The 20,000-nt window shown below is 35.8% G+C and overlaps 1 protein-coding gene across 4 annotated transcripts in view; it reads left to right on the top strand.

The window, feature by feature from the left end:
* The window catches only part of LOC137650066 (cyclin-dependent kinase 17-like), a 270,741-nt gene that overhangs the window by 69,769 nt on the left and 180,972 nt on the right, over positions 1-20,000 (top strand). Inside the window, exons 1-2 of one of the 4 annotated variants that reach the window (XM_068383117.1) lie at positions 18,643-18,736; positions 19,186-19,392. The exons of 2 other annotated variants lie outside the window; for them this stretch is intronic. In XM_068383117.1, coding sequence (XP_068239218.1) covers positions 19,323-19,392 — 70 coding nt within the window. In that variant the 5' untranslated portion in view covers positions 18,643-18,736; positions 19,186-19,322. Of the gene's footprint in view, positions 907-18,642; positions 18,737-19,185; positions 19,393-20,000 lie in introns of those variants that run through there. One more of the 4 variants, XM_068383115.1, reaches the window with a different exon arrangement.

Below are 20,000 nucleotides of genomic sequence, written 5' to 3'. Positions count from 1 at the left end.
AAGACCGAAGTCCCCGCGAAATATTTTCCGGGAGGTCCTCTTCTAATTCGTCCTTCGGCGTGGTGACCTCTCCTGAAGGACACTCCTCGACCACACCTCCTTCAGTGCCATCGCTCGTCGTGTCTCCCAGTGACTTCTTTGGAGAAGAAGGCAGAGGCGGCCCCAATTTTTGGTTGACACAACCCACTCCTCCGTCGTCGCTTTCGACGACCTCATCCTTGGGCGTGCCAGTGTCGCCTGAGATCCTGCTGAACTCCAGACCAAGCTCTGTCTCTACTGCTTCCATAGAGCCATCTTCTTCTTCGTCGGTATCCTTTCATAGCTGTAGTAGCGGCGGGGCTTCGATTGGCAGGCCGGAAAGAGAGAAGATCAGTGACAAAAACAGTACTGCCATTGCCACTAACAATTACGGCTGGTTGGGCTGTGGTCGGAAGTCCACTATGTTGGGGATGGTGGTAGCGGCAGTCGGCAATTGCATGCGATCAGTGGAGCCTGCCCAGAGTAACCTGATTGACGAACCAGAGTTCGTGGCCGAAGCTCAGGAGGAAGTCGTCGGATCTCCCACGATTGTTCGCGTCTTAGGCGGACGAATGGTCGACGCTGCCCTACAAGACGGCAACGGAACTGGTCGCAATCTAAGCGTAATAGGAGAATACTCCGGTTTTGTGGAGTCGTCGTATTACGGCGGTGCTTCGCACTCGAGAGATATACCGATTATTCACCAGACTGTGCTAGAAGAGGAAGGGGAAACCACCCAAAACAATAACAATGTCCGACACAAGAAAAGCAAAGGGAGGGCGGGTGGCTCATCCGCTAGTCGCCGTCCCTTGATTTTGAAGTTTGGTTCTAATCGCTCGTCCTCTCTGCCATCCAATGGTTACGGAAAGCATTCCAAATATAATTCAGGTTTGTGGGTTTGTTTATTAGTACAGTATATTTAGAGGCTGTTCATATTTTATTGCTTAATATTGCATGTAACTTGCATTTTTCTTTCCCAGAGTTATCCCTACATTAAAGGGTCAATTTCCTGTTGCGACTTCTCCAATGCCTTCTATCAAAGGTGTCTTCTTCCACCAAACCTTCTTTCTCCATATTATTCACCTAACTCACCAAGATTGCCTCCCTCTCGATCTTTTCCCCCGAACATGTTCCTTCCAAGCCCTCCTAACTCCTTTCCCACCATCCATCATCAACACGTGCTCGCACCATCTCTGTCATAACACTTATAACCTCTGTAATCTTCACTACGCCTACCATTCTTCTTATTTGATCATTTTCCAATCTTTCAACTGTGATATTCCCATAATCCACATCAGCATCACATGCAACCTTAATTGATTTCCCGCAAAGGTTTAAGTGGCCATTTGAATGTAGACTAGGCTGTGTCGACTTCGTTTTATTATCTATTTCATCGAAACATGATGAAAGTATCGCACTGGTAGATATTTGATAAGTTTAGTCGATCTAGTCATTCTTCCCAATACGTTTGTGTGTAATAACTTGGACTAATTGTGCCAATTTTATTATTGTGTAAATATAAGGTTGGATATTGTATTTAGTGTACTATTGTAAATGTAAGGTTAGATATTGTATTTAGTTTAAGATACCAGATTTTAATCGTATACTGTATATGCTGTTATGTCAGCTGTATTGTTTAATATTTAATTGTGCAAGTATGTCTTATTCGCAGGTGCTAAAGTACCTGGCCTTTCTTATTAACAAGTTGCATTAAGTTCTAATGATTAAAATCATACCACCACACATTTGATATGGTAGGAGGAAAATATTCTATATTTTTATATGAAAATAATCTCTCTCTCTCTCTCTCTCTCTCTCTCTCTCTCTCTCTCTCTCTCTCTCTCTCTCTCTCTCTCTCTCTCTCTCTCTCTCAAGAGAAAGAGAATGATATTGAACCCCCATTCTTTTTCGCGGTGTCAGTCATTTGTCCTTTTTTATGCACTTTAAAGTACCGTATTGCTTTTTTCTTCCTCCCGTAATATATAATGGGGAATCCAATAACTCCATAGCTCATAAGGGCTAACATTGGATTCTGTATGGGATATGCTCGCTAATCGTCATATTATGTGTTTGTTCATGTTGTAGACAGTAGTTTTGTCATGATCCTTTCTTGCCAGAGAAAATCAATTAACAGACAAGAACTCTGCAGTAGGCTAATGGTTTTGGTGCCTGATTTCTTTCACTAATGCATTTAACTGAATTAAAAAGGGATTTTTTTTTTCATTTTTATTTTGAAAGGTGATGTGTTAATGCAAATTGAAATTAGAGTGATATTCAGGGGTCTGTTTTGGGCAAGACTAATTGGGCAAGGGCGAGAAGGAATGAGGTAAGGTGACTTGACGGGCCCTTTTAGGCCCACGTAAAGGAAAAATGGTGACACGCAATGTACATAAGAGTCATGGCACATGTTGATTAATTTTAATATCCCTTATATAGTAAAGAGCATGTGTGTGTGGATGATATATATATATATATATATATATATATATATATATATATATATATATATATATATATATATATATATAAAATATATATATAATATATATATATATAATATATATATATATATATATATATATATATATATATATATATATATATATATATATATATATATATATATAGAGAGAGAGAGAGAGAGAGAGAGAGAGAGAGAGAGAGTTAATCTACTTAATGATGTAACAATGTCAAACAAGTTAAAGTCGAGCGACCAATAGAATGATGAGAAGCAGAAGTTGTCTAGATCTAATGATAGATAGAAAAAACAAATTTTACGAAAAAAAATCTGACGAGTTTTGTTCAGCAATACAAAATAGGTACTCCCAGTTACATGGTGATATGGAAGCAAGTAAAGATGAAATAAATAGTAATTTAACCAAATTTGTATTGGATTTAGTACAAAAGATCGGTGGAAAAGTTCCTAAACGAAATCAAGGAAAGTTATCAGAAAAGACCAAAAGCCTGATAAAGAAAAGGTTGGAAATGAGGATAAAATCCCACTGAGATGAAATAGAGTTAGCAGAACTATCCAAAACAATAAATAACCTTAAAGACAAGACATGCGTAAACGCAATCATACCAAAGAAAGGAAGAAGCGTTGAATTGATGAAAAGACAACTTGGAACAGGATGCCAATAGATGTTTGCTTTAAAGGATGGATATGGAAATATCAACGAAAGAGATGGAGTGAAAAAAATTGGAGAGGATTTCTATGCAATGCTATACAATAGTGATATAAGAAATAACTTTGCCTAAAGAAATAATGAAACGCCTGAGGTGGTACCAAAAGTAACAGTAAGAGAAGTAAAGAAAGCATTAGAAGGCTTGAAAAGAAGCCAAGCAGCAAGAGAAGATGACTTAACAATTGATTTGATAATAGATTGAGGAGATTTCATAGTGCTGAACTTTTCACAAAATATCTGCAAGAAAGCTTTATACCTACAGGTTGGAAAAACTTTATCATTATACTAATTTCCAAAAATGGAAACACTAAGACCTGAAAAATTATCGCCCAATAAGTTTACTGTCAGTATTATGTAAGATATTTACAAAGATCATATCAGGCTAAATGGAAAGACAGTTAGACTTGATCAACTAAGAGACCCGGCTGGATTTAGAAGCGATTATTCAACAACTGGCCATATTCATGGAATTGACCAACTTATGAAAAAATCAGGCGAATATGACAGATCACTATGTATGGTATTTATATACTATACGAAAGCTTTTGATTCTGCCAACATTTCAGAGTAATAAAAGCCCTTCAAAGACAAAGAATAGATAAATCTTTTGTTAGAACCTTTCAAGATAGCTATACACTTAGTAGAGCAATCCTAAAACTACATAAAGCTAGTGAGAAAATCCCAATTGAGAAAGGAGTTGGACAGGGAAACCCCATCTCTTGAATTATTCACTGCATTCCTGAGAGAAGTTTTTAAGAGTTTGGATTGGGAACCTGTACAAGTTAATATTAAGGGGGAATACCTTATCAACTTGAGATTTGCAGATGATAGTTGTAGGACTGAAAATTAATATGAGTTAAACTAAGATGAATTTCAATGAAAATGCAGAGGCAACGAATAAGGTTATGGATGAACCGCTAGAAATTGTTAATTAGTATAGATATTCAAGACAGACAGAAAGTGTTTCCCCAAGACATGAGACTGAAATTAAAAGAAAGATAAGCATATGATGGAGAACTTTGGTAAACAATGATATGTAGAAAATGCCACTTTCTTTAAAAAGAAAAGTGTTAGATTAGATGGTCTTACCAGTTTTAAGTTAAGTATGGGAAACTTGGAACCTACAAAAGCCTTGGAACATAAGCTAGTTACAACGTAAAGAGCTTTGGAAAGAATAATGATGGGAATTAAACTAAGAGACAAAAAAAGAGTAACATGGATACGAGAGCTATTTAAAATAGAGAATATTTTAACATCTTTACTTACTTTACTTTGATGGCTGCTTTTCCGGTCCCATACAGCAGGGTAACCCCAATTTTCACAGGACCTCCACTGTCGTTTTACCTTGTTCGTTCAGGTACTTTACGTTTCATATCGCATATTGTTCATTTACTGTTAAATCGCCACTGCTGCAAAAAAGAAACTAGTGTTTGTTCTAGGAGATTTATAGATTGTTACAAAGGACGTTTTTTTTTTTTTGGCGTAAAGTTTATTTCTATATATTCAAAGCTTGTTACACTAGTTCTACTCTTGGTATGTGAAAGAAGGCGTGTGGGGGATGGGTTAATTTCAGTGATCTTTGCCTTGTCCAACCATGTTTCAGATAATGCTATCATATCCAAATATTTCTCGTTTATCGTGTAAGAAAAGAAATGGACATAGGCAGGACAAAAGGAGAATTATACACTGTGATATATATATATATATATATATATATATATATATATATATATATATATATATATATATATATATATATATATATATAGATAGAAAGATAGGTAGTAAGTTGGCCAGGGCTCCAGCCACCCGTTGAGATACTACCGCTAGAGAGTTATGGGGGTCCTTTGACTGGCCAGACTGTACTTCATTGGATCATTCTCTCTGGTTACGGTTCCCTTTTCTTTTGCCTACACATACACTGAATAGTCTAGCCCAGGGATGGGGAACCTGTGGCCTTAAGGCCGCATAATGGCCTTCTGGACCATCAAGTGCGGCCTTCTACGGTCTTTGATATATGCACAGTATGTGTAGTATATTTCTGCTTTGACACTGAATATTGTGTGTTTGAAATCATTCTACTGAATGTACTCATACAAATATGCACACACAGACAATAGGGAAGTTGTGTTTAGTGATGTACCTCCCAGAGAATGGATGCAATTTTTCTTTGAATTCAATGAATCCTAACTTAATACACTAGCAGTTTTTCCTTGTCAGCTGCAACAGCTGTTGTAGCTGACAAGGAAAAACTGCTAGTTGCAGTGAGTGAGTGATTTAACGTATGATAGACGAGAGAGTTCCTGTTTTATCCATCTCCTCACTGTGATCTATGTTAGTTTTAAATGAGTCAACAGGTTCCAGATTTTTGTCCTAAAAATATATTATTTGTGCTTTCACTGATGAGTTTTGATTGTATGAAAAACAGCTTCCCTTAGGTAACCTTATCGCAAGGAGAAGAACAGACATTTTAACAACTTGAGTAAGCAATTTCACAAAGGAGAACTAAATTTTATTTCCTTATTATTATAAGTTATGCACTGATGGTATTCCAGCTTGTTGGCTAAAAACTAGGGATTTATTGAAAATCTTAAGAAAGCAAATAATTGATTTTTTTTTTCAAAGAAAACGGCTAAGTGTGTTTAAACAGATACAATTTTTTACTGGGATGTTGCATTTTTATGAGATGGGATTGTTTGAAAAGCACCTAATTGCCAATATAAAATATTTGAAAAGGTTATATTGTTGATATTTATAATCTTTCTTTTCCAAAAGATTAATATTATTTTATTCATCACTTCAATACAAAGAACCTACTTGCTTAATTAAAGTAATTTGAAAATGACATGCTTTCGATATTATTCATTTACTTACGGTAGTTTGAAAACTACCCAAACTTGAAAGAAATATTTTAAAATTTAGCTTTCAATATAATTCATTTACTGATTACTTGTATAAAAGATACTTGATTAAAATATTTGAAATTGGGATGCTTTAAATTTTTATAAACCTGTCACTCTTTCTTTAGATTATTAATAAATTACTTGGAAGATAAAGTAACCAACAAAAATTCTATATGGCCTTAAGGAGCATTAAGGAATTGCAAGATGGCCTTCATCCAAAAAAGGGTTCCCCACCCCTGGTCTAGCCTATTCATTACAGATTCTCCTCTGTCCTCATACACCTGACAACACTGAGATTACTAAACAATTCTTCTTCACCCAAGGGGTTAACTACTGCACTGTAATTGTTCAGTGGCTACTTTCCTCTTGGTAAGGGTAGAAGAGAGACTTTAACTATGGTAAGCAGCTCTTCTGGGAGAAGGACACTCCAAAATCAAACCGTTATTCTCTAGTCTTGGGTAGTGCCTTAGCCTCTGTACCATGGTCGTCCACTGTTTGGGGTTAGAGTTCTCCTGCTTGAGGGTACTCTCGGGCACACTATTCTATCTAATTTCTCCTCCTCTTGTTTTGTTGAAATTTTTATAGTTTATATAGGAAATATTTATTTTTATGTTACTGCTCTTAAGATATTTTATTTTTCCGTGTTTCTTTTCCTCACTGGGCTATTTTCCCTGTTGGGTCCCCTGTGTTTATAACATTTTGCTTTTCCAACTAAGGTTGTAGCTTAGCAAGTATATATATATATATATATATATATATATATATATATATATATATATATATATATATATATATATATATATATATATATGTATATATATATATATATATACATGTATATATATATATATATATATATATATATATATATATATATATATATATATATATATATATAAAATCATGCTGAGTGGCATTGCCAAACGTATAATTATTTGGTGTGTCTAGTTCCCTCTAGTAGGGGGAGAGGAAGTAGTCGTGCCCTGGTGAGATGGGTTATCCTGAGAGGCAGTCTCTGAAGCCACAATCTACCACAAATTGCTCAAACTGCCGTGTTGTAGTTAAAAGAGTGGGGTGAGGCGGGAAGGATTGAATCTGTGTGTATGCTTATCTAATATTAAATCGTCATTTTTGACTGCTCCGGTACACTAGTATCCATATATTCATCGACTGTCAGAATTGTTTTTTTTTACCGATTTACTAAAGCTTATCACTTCGGCCTATCTTTCAAGTTTTTTTTTAAGTAGAGTTACCCAGATCAAGGACGTGGTCCGTGGAGAGTGATAGAAAATTTGCTAATACTTTCTTACAAGGACCCAGTTAAGATAAACCTATTTATCATTTCTGAGTGGGAATACCTCAATATGGTGAAGGGCTGGGTATGTGTATTGCCATGATCAGCAAAGCTTTGCTAGTCACTAGTCAAGGCCAATCAAGTAGATTGGTTTGCTGTCAGCGATCAGATGAAAATCTACCCGCGTGGTGATGACAACTGGCCAAACCCCATACAGGAATTGAGACGTCTGAGGCCATTGTCCTGTAGGGGATTAGCTACGGCTGCATGAGACCGATGGTTTAAGCTTTGGCGGCCAGTCTCTAGGGTATTTTCACTGTTCGTTGCCTCTGCCATTCATTAGCGACATTTAACTGAAGATAGCGCATTACTTCATAGGGATACAAGGATTTGCTAGCTATTGAAATATTCGCTTGGTTGCAATTCAGAGTGGTTGACGTATTTTAATCGTTCTCGGATAATATTCTCCATATATTTCTATTCCTACTTTGAATGTGTAAGATGCTGAATGCTATCCCTTTCTGAGTGACGGAATACCTCAACGTGGTGAAAGGGTTTGCGTATCGCCATGATGAGCAAAGCTGTACAAGTCAGGACCACCCCTACTAGGTTGGTTTGTTGTGAGCAATTAGAGCAATATCCCCCACCATCACCAATCTGCAGTGGCCAGCGTGATGTTGAAACCTGACCAAACCCCAGACAAGACCAAGATATGTTTAAAGCTTTAAAGGTGTAAAGACCTCTCATGAATATCAGAGGCAAGGGATAGTGACATTGTCTTATCAAGCAGGACAATGCCCCAGAGACTGACCATATATTCATATGATCAGCCCTCAAGCCCAAGCTAGGACCAAGGAGGGCCAGACAATGGCTCCTGATGACTCAGCATATAGACCTATAGGCTTCCCAAAACCCCCATCCTTGGCTCACATGGATGGTGAGATTGCAGCGACCGGATGAACTAACGAGTTTGAGCGGGACTCGAACCCCAGTCTGGCGATCACCAGTCAGGGACTTTACCACATAGGCCACCACAACCCTTTGTCTGACAGTGGACTAGAAACTGCTGCATTTGCTACTGCTGTTGAATATTATTATGGCAGCCTACTAAGTTCCATGACAAGGAAAACGAAGCTCACATTGAGATGAAGTACAGTGCTCTGTAATCTTTTGGAATTAACCTTGAGACCAAATATAGTGGTCTATAATTATTTGGACATAATCATGAACAATGCTATATGTAATGTTTTTAATCAAGAATATTTGCAAAAGCAGTAGGGATAAAAAGATGTCAGTTGGTGAAATGTGTAGTTGTTAGTTTAATATTTCTGTTAAAATGATTCAATTCTACCCTGAGATTATATTTTAATAATACCGGTATATAATCTGTAACAGAACTCTCTCTCTCTCTCTCTCTCTCTCTCTCTCTCTCTCTCTCTCTCTCTCTCTCGGGAAATTAGATCTTAAGGTTCCTGAATCTTTCACCAATTTCAGTGGCATTCACAAATGCAGACAAAAGGCTTTTGCTTGTAAGAAGAAGGTATCAAGGGCTGAGTGATCTCTGAGGAATCCAAACCAAAGGGGTAGAAATCTTTTCCTATTTTCCAGTTTTATTTTGTTGAAACTCGTAGCTTTATCAATACAAGTATAGTTTAAAACTCTTTGGTTTTAAATTATAGTATTTAGATTGTATTGAAGTTTATAAGCTCTGTGAAATTGTTTATTTCTATGTGCATATGAGTATTTTTTTTATCCGTTAGAGTGTTTTAATTATTTATAATTACAATAACAACAAAAATCCTTGAAATCGTGGTGTTTTATTGGTCTGAGGTCGTTAATAGGGTAAAGGCTTATCAACCCTGTCTTTCGATCTTGTATTCATGACGAAATGCGAGCGTCAATGGATATTTATTATCGGATCTTGAGTTCTGGTAATCATGATAAGTAGTACGGTAACTATGGGGTCATTCTAACACCTTGAGCTATCTCTTTGAGTAAAAAATCGGATGGAATCAGCGTGACTTGTCTAATAATAATGATGATGTTAATTTGTGTTCGAGGACTTCAATATTCATTATCACCAGTCGTAACTAGTCCACTGCATGACAAAGGCCTCAGACATGTCCTTCCGCCCCCGTCTGTTAATGACTGGTGATGAGGATATATATATATATATATATATATATATATATATATATATATTATATATATATATATATATATATATATATATATATGTGTGTGTGTGTATATATATATATATATATATATATATATATATATATATATATATATATATATATATATATATATATATATATATATATACACACACACATATATATATATATATATATATATATATATATATATATATATATATATATATATATATATATATATATATATATATATATATTCATTCATCATCACCAGTCGTAACTAGTCCACTGCAGGACAAAGGCCTCAGACATGCCCTCCTACTCCCGTCTGCTTATGTTCTTTCTATGGCAGTCTGTATCCGCAAATTTTGTTTGTTCATCAATATATCGTATTCTTTTGCTTCCCCTGCTTCTTTTGCAATATCTAGGGATCCATTCTGTTATTCTTGATTTTCATGTATTATCTGTCATTTTCATTATATGTCCTGTCTATGTCCATTTCCTTATCTTACATGTTGAAATATCATCTATGTTAGTTTGCTCTCGTATCCATGTTGATCTTTTAGGTCACACACACACACACACACACACACACACACACACACACACATATACACACATATATATATATATATATATATATATATATATATATATATATATATATATATATATATATATATTACTAGCTAGGCTACAAGCCTACAACCATAGTTTGAAACGCAGGATGCTATAAGCCCAAAAGCTCCAACAGGGAAAAATAACCTAGCGAGGAAAGGAAATAAGGAAATGAATAAACTATATGAGAAAAAGATGAAAATTTAAAATAATATATTTTAAGATAAGTAACAACTTGAACAGATATTTCACATATAACAATAAAAGATTTATGTCACCCTCTTCAACATGAAAACATTTGCTGCAAGTTAGAACTTTTGAAGTTCTTCCAATTCAACTACCCGATTAGGAAGATCATTCCACAACTTGGTCACAGCTGGAATAAAACTTCTAGAATACTATGTAGTATTGCGCCTCATGATGGAGAAAGCCTGGCTATTAGAATTAACTGCATACCTAATATTACGAACAGGATGGTACTGTCATAGAAGATTTGAATGTAAAGGATTGTCAGAATTATGGAAAATCTTATGCAACATGCATAATGAACTAATTGAACGATGGTACCATTGATTAATATCTAATCAGCAATAAGAGATTTAATAGACCGTAAGTTCCTGTCCAACAAATTAAGATGAGAATCAGCAGCTGAAGACCAAACAGGAGAACAGTACTCGAAACAGGGTAGAATGAAACAATAAAAACTTTTTCAGACTAGATTGATCACCGAAAGCCTTACAAGTCTTTCTCAATAAGCCATTTTTTTGTGCAATTAAAGAAGACACAGACCTAATGTTTTTCTCAAAAGTAAATTTGCTGTCGAGAATCGCACCTAAAATTTTGATTCATGCAAAGTTAAAGAAACATTATCAATGCTGAGATCCGGATGTTGAGGAGCAACTGCCCTCGACCTACTTGCAGTCATAATTTGAGTTTTGTTAGGATTCAACTTCATGCCGCATATTTTGCACCATGCACTAATAATTAGCTAGATCTATATTAAGGGATTCAGCGACCCTTGATCTACATTCAGGAGATGGAAATGATGCAATTAGAGTAGCATCATCTGTATATGTAACGAGCTTGTTTTTATAGGCCAATCTACATGTTATGTGTTTATAGTATGAAAAGTAATGGACCAAGAACACTGCTATGAGAACACTAGTTTTCCTATTCCTCAACTCACTTTGGTGACCATCAACAACAACTCTGCGATTTATTGCTTAAAAATTCAATAATGAGGCCAAGAAACAACCCACCCACTCCCAGCATTTTGAATTTGGAAACAAGGGCCTCATGATTAATACGGTCAAAGGCAGCACTAGAATTCAAGGCAAATCATACTAACTTCCTGACCACAATCAAGGGATTTCTGTACAGCATTGGAGATTGTAAGAAGGGCATCTCATGCTCTAAGGCCGTTACGAAAGCCAGATTACAAACTAGGGAACAAATGATTATTAACTTCGGCAAACCTATTTAGGCATTTCACTAAAGAGACGTTCAAAAACATTAGATAATATGGGAGTTATGGAAATTGGGTGGAGATCAGCTACCACAAACACATTTACATACTAGAGTAATATCCCCAAATCTCCAACAACTGCTAAAAGCTCTTCTTCTTGCTAACTTGTGCAAAATAGCAGATAACTTTGGAGCTAATAAATCTGCAGTCTTTGTAAAAACAAAGGAAAATACTATTTGGGACTACACCTCCATAAGCATCAAGGTACATCACGAGAGCTTTAATTTCACGACATCGAAAAGCTAAACTAGCTAGTTTAGCCTCAGGAACACAAGAATGAGGAAGATTAAGTTTCTCACTACTCATCATCTACACCGAAGCGTGCAGATTTAAGGGTAGGCCACCACTTAGATTTCTGTGTTGTACCAGAAATGGTTTCTTTCATGGTTAAATTGTAATCCTTTTCAATTGAAGCATAAACTCTGAGCAAAATCTCTAAGCTTTAGAGTATAGTTATTCCAAGTCAAATCTGATCTGTTACCCTTCGAAAGATGATATGCCTCCTGCTTCTCTAAATAAGCACATCTACAATCATTATTGAACCAGTGGTTGTCTTTCACCAGGTACCTCAACACAAGTGAGGGGGTAATACGCATATCAATTATGTTGACTAGATTTTCATTCAAAGGAGTAACAGGATCAACACTATTATACAATGGTGACCAATTCAAGCCCAAACGATCACTCTCTAAATGCCATTCCAATCTGCTTGAGATTTTGTGTAAACCTTACATAAGTATGATACCTCAGGGACTAGCTGCTCAGTCTTGACTGTTAATGAAATCAAGGCATGATCAGATGTCCCAACTGAAGAGCCAACCTTACTTGTCATAACGCCATGGGAGTCTGTGTATACATGGTCCAAGTAATTACCAGACCTGTAAGTAGCTTCACTTATGATTTGCTCATAGCCTTAATCAGGGGTAAAATCCAAAGCCATGGTAATCAGTAGGAGAAACAGAATTTAACCACTCACAATGGTGAGCATTTAAATCACCAACAAAAACAAAAGAGGTTTTCTATCAACATCTTGTTTCTTAGCTATAATGGTAAGAAGACAGTCGAAGATGGAATCATCCATGTCTGGATTCCAGAAGATCGAACGCAAATAGAACTTGTTATGCCTGCCACAAACTTTTATTACCCGAATCTCATGACATCCACATTTATAGTAGGACTTCTGAAAAGCAGGGTACCCAGTCTTAACATTCACTGCCATTCCACTGGTCCAAGGAATGGCATCCCGTTTCAGAATTATTAGCTTCTTAAAACCAGTTATAAGGAGCTCAGATGAGTGCTTCACATTAGGAACCAAATTTTTCTATCATAAAAGAATATACTGTCTGGATGCAATTGTAATTTCTTTAATATTAGCATGAAGACCTTGAATATTTCAATACAGTTGACGACACTGACGAAGAATAGGACGTACTGGTCCCATATTTCGCTCAATGTCTCTAAAAGCAGAAGAATTAATGGCCATATAAAAGATACATAATACTTGAAAACTAAATTAACAACAATGATAACAAAAACAATATGTACAGAAATATAAATAATGATTGCTAAAACTCTTAGACTAGAAGAAAAGTCGAAAAAAACTGGTCAACATGGAGGAATCTATACACCATGCAAGGCGAAAAACCTACCAGGCTAGCCATTTCAACTGAAGGGAGGACAGTAAGGATGGTTTTGAAAAGAAAAAGAAACAAGGAAATGACAACCTCTTGATAAACCGTCAGGCATCCATGGCCCTTTTATTTTATATTAAAAAAAAAGACTAAGAGAAAAAAAAAAGACGATAGAATATAAAAAGGAGACTAAGAAAAAAAATTGATTGCTGGAAGTTTTCGAGGAAGTAATGAAAATTACAAGGTTGAGCATTTTAAGTATTTCACTTTGATAGTGAGGTCAAAAGAAAAAAAAAAAAAAAAGCCAGGAATGACTGGAAAGAATATTTAGACAGGAAAGTAGGTGAGGCTGACAAAGCTATGAAAACAGGGAGTTGTTATTGTGAAAGAATTGCTCATAGAATTATTAATGAAATCTCTACTGGGACATGGAAGAATCATTGTTGGATGGAACGCTTTGGTGAGGTCATGGAATGGAGATATGAAGGGAATAATTTTATTGATATACCTGAATCTGAGAATGACCTCGTGCCCATGATTGAATTCTTTGTGTTTGAAGTCGAAGCTATCTTTAAAAATACAGAGATGGAAAGTCTCTGGATACAGTAGAATAACTGCTGAAATGAAATTGGCTGAAAATGAAGTGACTCAGAATACTTATAAGTTTATTCTGTAGAAAGTGTCGTGAGGAGGCGAAGCTGATGAATGAGAGCTAGGAGTGTTAGTGAAAATGGTAATAAAAGGAGATCTGACTGATTTCAATAACTACAGAGGCATCACACTTACGTCAGTTATCATGAAAATATATAGTATGCTCATTCTCAGAAATATTGATGAAAAGCTGAGAAACGAGCAAGCAGGATTTAGAAAAGGTAGAAGTTGTACTGACTAAATTTTCCTTTCAAGACATGTGGTACTGAAGTGTGTAGAATATAGAAATCCTCTTTTGACGGCCTTTGTGGACCATGTAAAAGCCTTTGATGAAGTGCAGCGGCCAATTTTGTGGAGAGTCCTGCGTTATTATGGAGTTTATCTTAAATATATATATATATTTGATTGTCTGTTTATGAGCATAGCAATTGCAAAGTTAATGTTAGTGAAGTCCTATCAAATTAATTTCCATTGAACAGTGGAGTACTCCAAGTAAATGTGTTTTCACCTATGTTGTGCATCCTCCTCATGGATTTTGTAATGCATCGAGTAGTTGGGGATAGTGGAGAAGGAAAGGACTGGATTGATAACGGGAATTTAGCGAACCTAGAGTATGCTGATGATGCTGTCTTAATTAGCAGAACACCACAGGACTTGCAAAGCTCTCTTACCAGAATGCATGAAATATCACATGAGGTTGGGCTCAGGTAAATAGAAGAAAGACAGAGATGATGTGAACTGAATATGCAATGGAAGATGAAATATCATTGGAAGGAGAAAGGATTAATAAGGTGGAATCATTTAAATATTTAGGAACTATGATCGCCAACACAGGGTCTTTCGAACTGGAGTTTAATTAAAGAATGAAAAAAAGCAAATCAGACAACGGCTAGGTTATGTAAAATTTGGTAATGAAATCGCCTGAAATTACATATAAAAATCAGGCTGTATATCAGGCTCGTGAGTTCGGTGTTACTGTATGGATATAAATCATGGTATGAAAATGAAACAATATCCAACGGTTTTTGTAGATTTGAGAACGAACCCCTCCGGATTACTTCACCAAACTTTCAACTGGGCTCCACAGGCACTAGAAGAGTTGGAAGGCCTTGGCCTACATGGCTGAGGACTATGAAGCGTGAAGTAGGATATGATATTGGTTTTCAAAGCTCACGATAGAGACTACTGGAGAAATCTAACTTGTGCAGCATCTCTCTCTCTCTCTCTCTCTCTCTCTCTCTCTCTCTCTCTCTCTCTCACGTCACGGACATTCAGACGACTTTCACACCGCTACCGTACCTCAAAATGCAGTTCAACTATCACACGATCTCGTTACTACTGTTACAAAGGTAATGTAACACTTGCGGGTGCACATGCAAATCATTGCATTACACTTTGAAAATAGTTTTCTTTCTCTTTCTCTTAAGAATTAATGTTTTTTCCATTTTACTGTACTGTTATCCATATTTTTTTTTTTTTTTTTTTTTTTTTTTTTTTTTTTTTGTTAAATAACCGTTTCTCCGTTTCCCTCTTTAGGTTAAATGTCGTCTCTGAATGTCTCTAAGACTGTAAATAGATTCCTGTGTTCAATATCAAATGTTTCTCTGTGCTCATCTTCCAGAAGCTTAGTTGTATCAAATGTAGGTATTCTATCTAAATTTCTGTTAGGTGCTGTCAGTTTTAATTTCAGTGCGGCAATGAGGAGATGGTGATCACTACCAATATATGTACCTCGATAGCTCCTTACATTTCTCAGTCTTCATTCTTCCTTTATTAATTGCTATGTTATCTATTTTATTTTTGTGATTGCCATGTGGTGAAGTCCATGTATATTTTTAGATGTCCTTGTGCTCGAAAAGAGTACCTCCAATTACATGATTGTTTGCTGAACAGAAACTTGTAAAATGTGCCCCCTTTTCATTTGCATATACAATGTGTTAACCTTATTACAAATTCTACGCGATTATCACCTCATCCCATCATGGATCAGTCTTTTCACACATTTCATCTCGACAGCTTCAGATTTTGTTCCATTCTAAACTATACACGCTTCAATTCCCTAAAGGAAAGTTGGCTAACCAATTCCTTCACAGACGCCTCAAGTGTCTTAACCAACTTTTTTCCCATCCCTCGTAACCATCCTCGATTCACCCACTCGGGGGTTCCCCTTCTTTACTTAGTACATTGACTATCTTTTATTTGCATTTACTATTCATGCTACACTTCCCTAAAGGAAAGTTGGTTTACCAATTCCTTCACAGGCACTCCAAGTGTCTTAACCAATTTTTGCCCATCCTCGATTCACCTACTCTGTCGGTCCGTCCTCTTACCTATTAATGTGCGTTAACATAATATATATACATTTATTAGTAGGATACCTTAACGGGTTGTTGGCGTTCTCTAGCAATCATAGTGTATAAGAATAAGTTAGGAAACTTTTGAGACGTATTTTTTATGGTAACCATTCCAAGATGCAAGAGGGAGGCCAGTGAGTCGAGTTGAATCTTGTTATGTTAGTGAGCGCTTCTCGAGCCATTCACACTGACAACATTGTTGTCATGGACAGTAAAACCTAATAAATGAAACTTTAAACTCGCATAATTCAACCTCACATTTGTTGTCTGTTTGATGTGTTATTTATTTTTATATATTTTTTTGACCTTATGTTTTTCTCTTGCGCAACGATTTAACGTAATTTTATTGTAGGAAGTCTTCGCTGTTGATTGGTCTTGGATACTTAACAAGTTAAGATAGTAAAGGATGGTCAAGGTCTCTCTCTCTCTCTCTCTCTCTCTCTCTCTCTCTCTCTCTCTCTCTCTCTCTCTCTCTCTCTCTCTCTCTCTCTCTCTCTCTCCCTTTGAAATAGTCGATGAGGAATTGAAATAGACAATTTTCCTATGAAAGATCAACATGTGCTGTTTATTTAATTAGTAAATTGGGTACGTAGTATGCTGTCGATGTCTGTGGGTCGCAGCTGAAATTTGCACAACACTAATAATGGAAAAAGTTCAATAATTTACCAAACAAACTCTTCCCAAAGAATTATGGTAGTCATTGGAAACGTTCATGCCTGGTGATGGCTGGACTGGGGTTTAACACCCGCTTAAGATCAATAGTTTCTTGTAGTTTCTGCAACGCAGCTTATACGTGTACCCACTGAGTCATCAACAGCTATTGCCTGATACTCCTTGGTCCTAGCTTGGGTGAAGAAGGGTCTTGGTCGCTGATCATATGTAATATGGTCGGTCACTAGGGGATAGTCACTTTCCTTAACCTTTCATGATCTATCTTAAACCTTCAAGGGAAGTTGTCCTACTTATATATGATCAAGGTCAAAAAATTCTTTTTGATCTTGCAGTTTGAGTACGATCTTGACCTGCCTCTTCAAATGGCCGGTCTATTATTGTGGTACAGTAAGCATGTCAAACATGAAATCTCTGTCTCATGTATTACAAAAGGTATGTACAGTGTTAAGGAAGGATAACTCAAGAGATGGAGGGACGGGTATTTAGACGTTCAGGACAGACATACGTATCAGTTACTTGCTGGCTTACAGTGAAAATTCCGAAGTAGTATTTTAGAGTTTATATTTTAGATGCGTAAACTGCTCGTTGATAAGTCAAGAGTTAATCATGCTGGGCATTGCTCACCATTAATAACGCATTACAGGGTAATTATTTGTTAAAAGTCAACGGTCACTTATTGACACAATGGTGCATTAAAAGAAATGTTACGAGGGATATAAAAAAAGAGCTCTCTCTCTCTCTCTCTCTCTCTCTCTCTCTCTCTCTCTCTCTCTCTCTCTCTCTCTCTCTCTCGACCGCGACTTTTAACTGGATTTACGTCATTTGTGCTGCCATCTTAACGTCTCTAGGGTAGATGGATCTAGAGAAAGCATCCTTTGCAACGTCTTGCGGATACGTGACCCCGACTCTTATCTCGCGGATTCTTCCCTGCCAATATCCTCTGGGGGTTAGAGGTTTAAAAAAAATCGAGATTACTGTCACTTATCAATGATCTGTCACTCCATTAAAAAAACAGAGGAGGTGGAGGAAGAAAAAATAATTCTTTATAGTTATCGTTGGGAAAAGAATCTTTTGGCTTCTGGTGGACGCTCGTGAGATTTCTCCCGTTGACCCGACGGATCATAGAAGTGTTTGTGTTTATGTACGCCCTTCGGAATTGGCCAGCGCTGGGTATCTAGTGCTTCTTATTAAGTTTGTGAAACAATGCTAGGATTGCACTGTCGTATTTTGTGATTAATTGCATATCGTCGTTGTGCTATGAATATGAGATCTCATTGCTAACTGCTGTATGGGAATCAGTTTCCGTTGCTCGAGGAAAATTTTTGGTAGTGTGTATATATATATATATATATATATATATATATATATATATATATATATATATATATATATATATATATATATATATATATATATATATATATATATATATATATATATATATATATATATATATATATATATATATATATATATATATATATATATATATATATATTATTGCGCACAAGTGAAATCCACTTGAGTGGTGGTCTGATGGATTTCAAGAAGATAGCCGTGTTTATCAGCGTTATCTGATAGATAAGGATTGCGATAAGATGGTGGAGGCAACTGTGAAAGAAAATGTTACATTTAGCCTCGCCTGGATTATTCTTATTCCACTCCCACTTGGTCTTTGGTCTTGATTAGTGCGAATTCAGTTGTGCTAAAGGAAACAAACTGCGTAAGTCTCTCGTCGGTCAAGAAAGCAGAAACGAAATTGTGTTAGACCTTCGTTGGGTGGGAAAGAAATAACGTAAGAGCCTTGTCAGTCGGGAAGGAAACTGCTTAAGACTCTATTCGGTCCTGAAAGAAACTACTTAAGACTCCGTCGGTCGGGAAAGTGGAAAGAAACCTCAGGACCCTCGGTCGGGAAAAGTTTTATTTTTATTTATTTTTTTAATTTTTAAATTGTATTGCATATCGGTTGGGTAATAGTAAGGAAATGATACTGCAGTGGTAAAATTGTTAATTTTCTTCAGACTTTTTGTAGTAATGAAATTTTGATTTAAAACCTAATTAGGGGCTATAAGTTCGTTTATAGACTTGCAATATAATGTTCGTCTTATGAAAATGTTAGCGATGAAATAATAATAGTAATATTTGTATATCTTTTATCATTTAATATCACAGTGAAACAGAAAAATAGCCGTCCAATCTTTGATAGAAAATTTTTCCTAAGTGAAAATAGTTTTTTTTTTGTGTCCAATCTATAAAAGACACTTTATAATAAGAGGTAGGTTGGACCGTCTTGGTCCATATCCGTCCCAATGTCGACGTTTGACGTCACTTGTTTTGAAGTGTTCTCGCACAGGATGAAGATGAGAATCAGAAGGACAGGTATGTCTCTGGCCTCGGTTGTCTCTCGATGTTTGATGACACCTTATTATTTCAATCAGTTTTTCTTGGTCTTTGTCTAAAGTGAGTTTCGTCCGTAATTTTATAAAACTTCATTCTTCATCATTATATATATATATATATATATATATATATATATATATATATATATATATATATATATATATATATATATATATATATATATACAGTAAATGACACATATATTACATAGTATATATGTATATACATAATATATTTTTATATCTGAAATAATTTAGAATTTAAACTAAACCATTTATAGCTACTAGATATTATTACACAAAATAAATTATCATTTTATAAACTATTTGATTTATCAGTCGTAAATGGATAATGACATATCTTGACACCCGTCAGCGGTGGATTCAAAACTTAAAGCTCATGAGGAATAAACGATTACCGTCATAGTGTTCAGTTATTGATTATTTGGCCTTTGGTTATTGAATCCTGCCTTTTGTTCATCCTGGGATTCTTATTGAAATATCTCAGAGCCTTGACAAATAAAATCTTAAAGTTCATAGTGAAACTGGTAAATTGTGTTACCTATAGAATCCCAATGAAAATTACAT

The sequence above is a fragment of the Palaemon carinicauda genome, chromosome 11, assembly GCF_036898095.1.
Source record: "Palaemon carinicauda isolate YSFRI2023 chromosome 11, ASM3689809v2, whole genome shotgun sequence".
Classification (NCBI taxonomy): Eukaryota; Metazoa; Arthropoda; class Malacostraca; order Decapoda; family Palaemonidae; genus Palaemon; species Palaemon carinicauda.
This window is presented reverse-complemented; position numbering and strand designations above follow the sequence as displayed.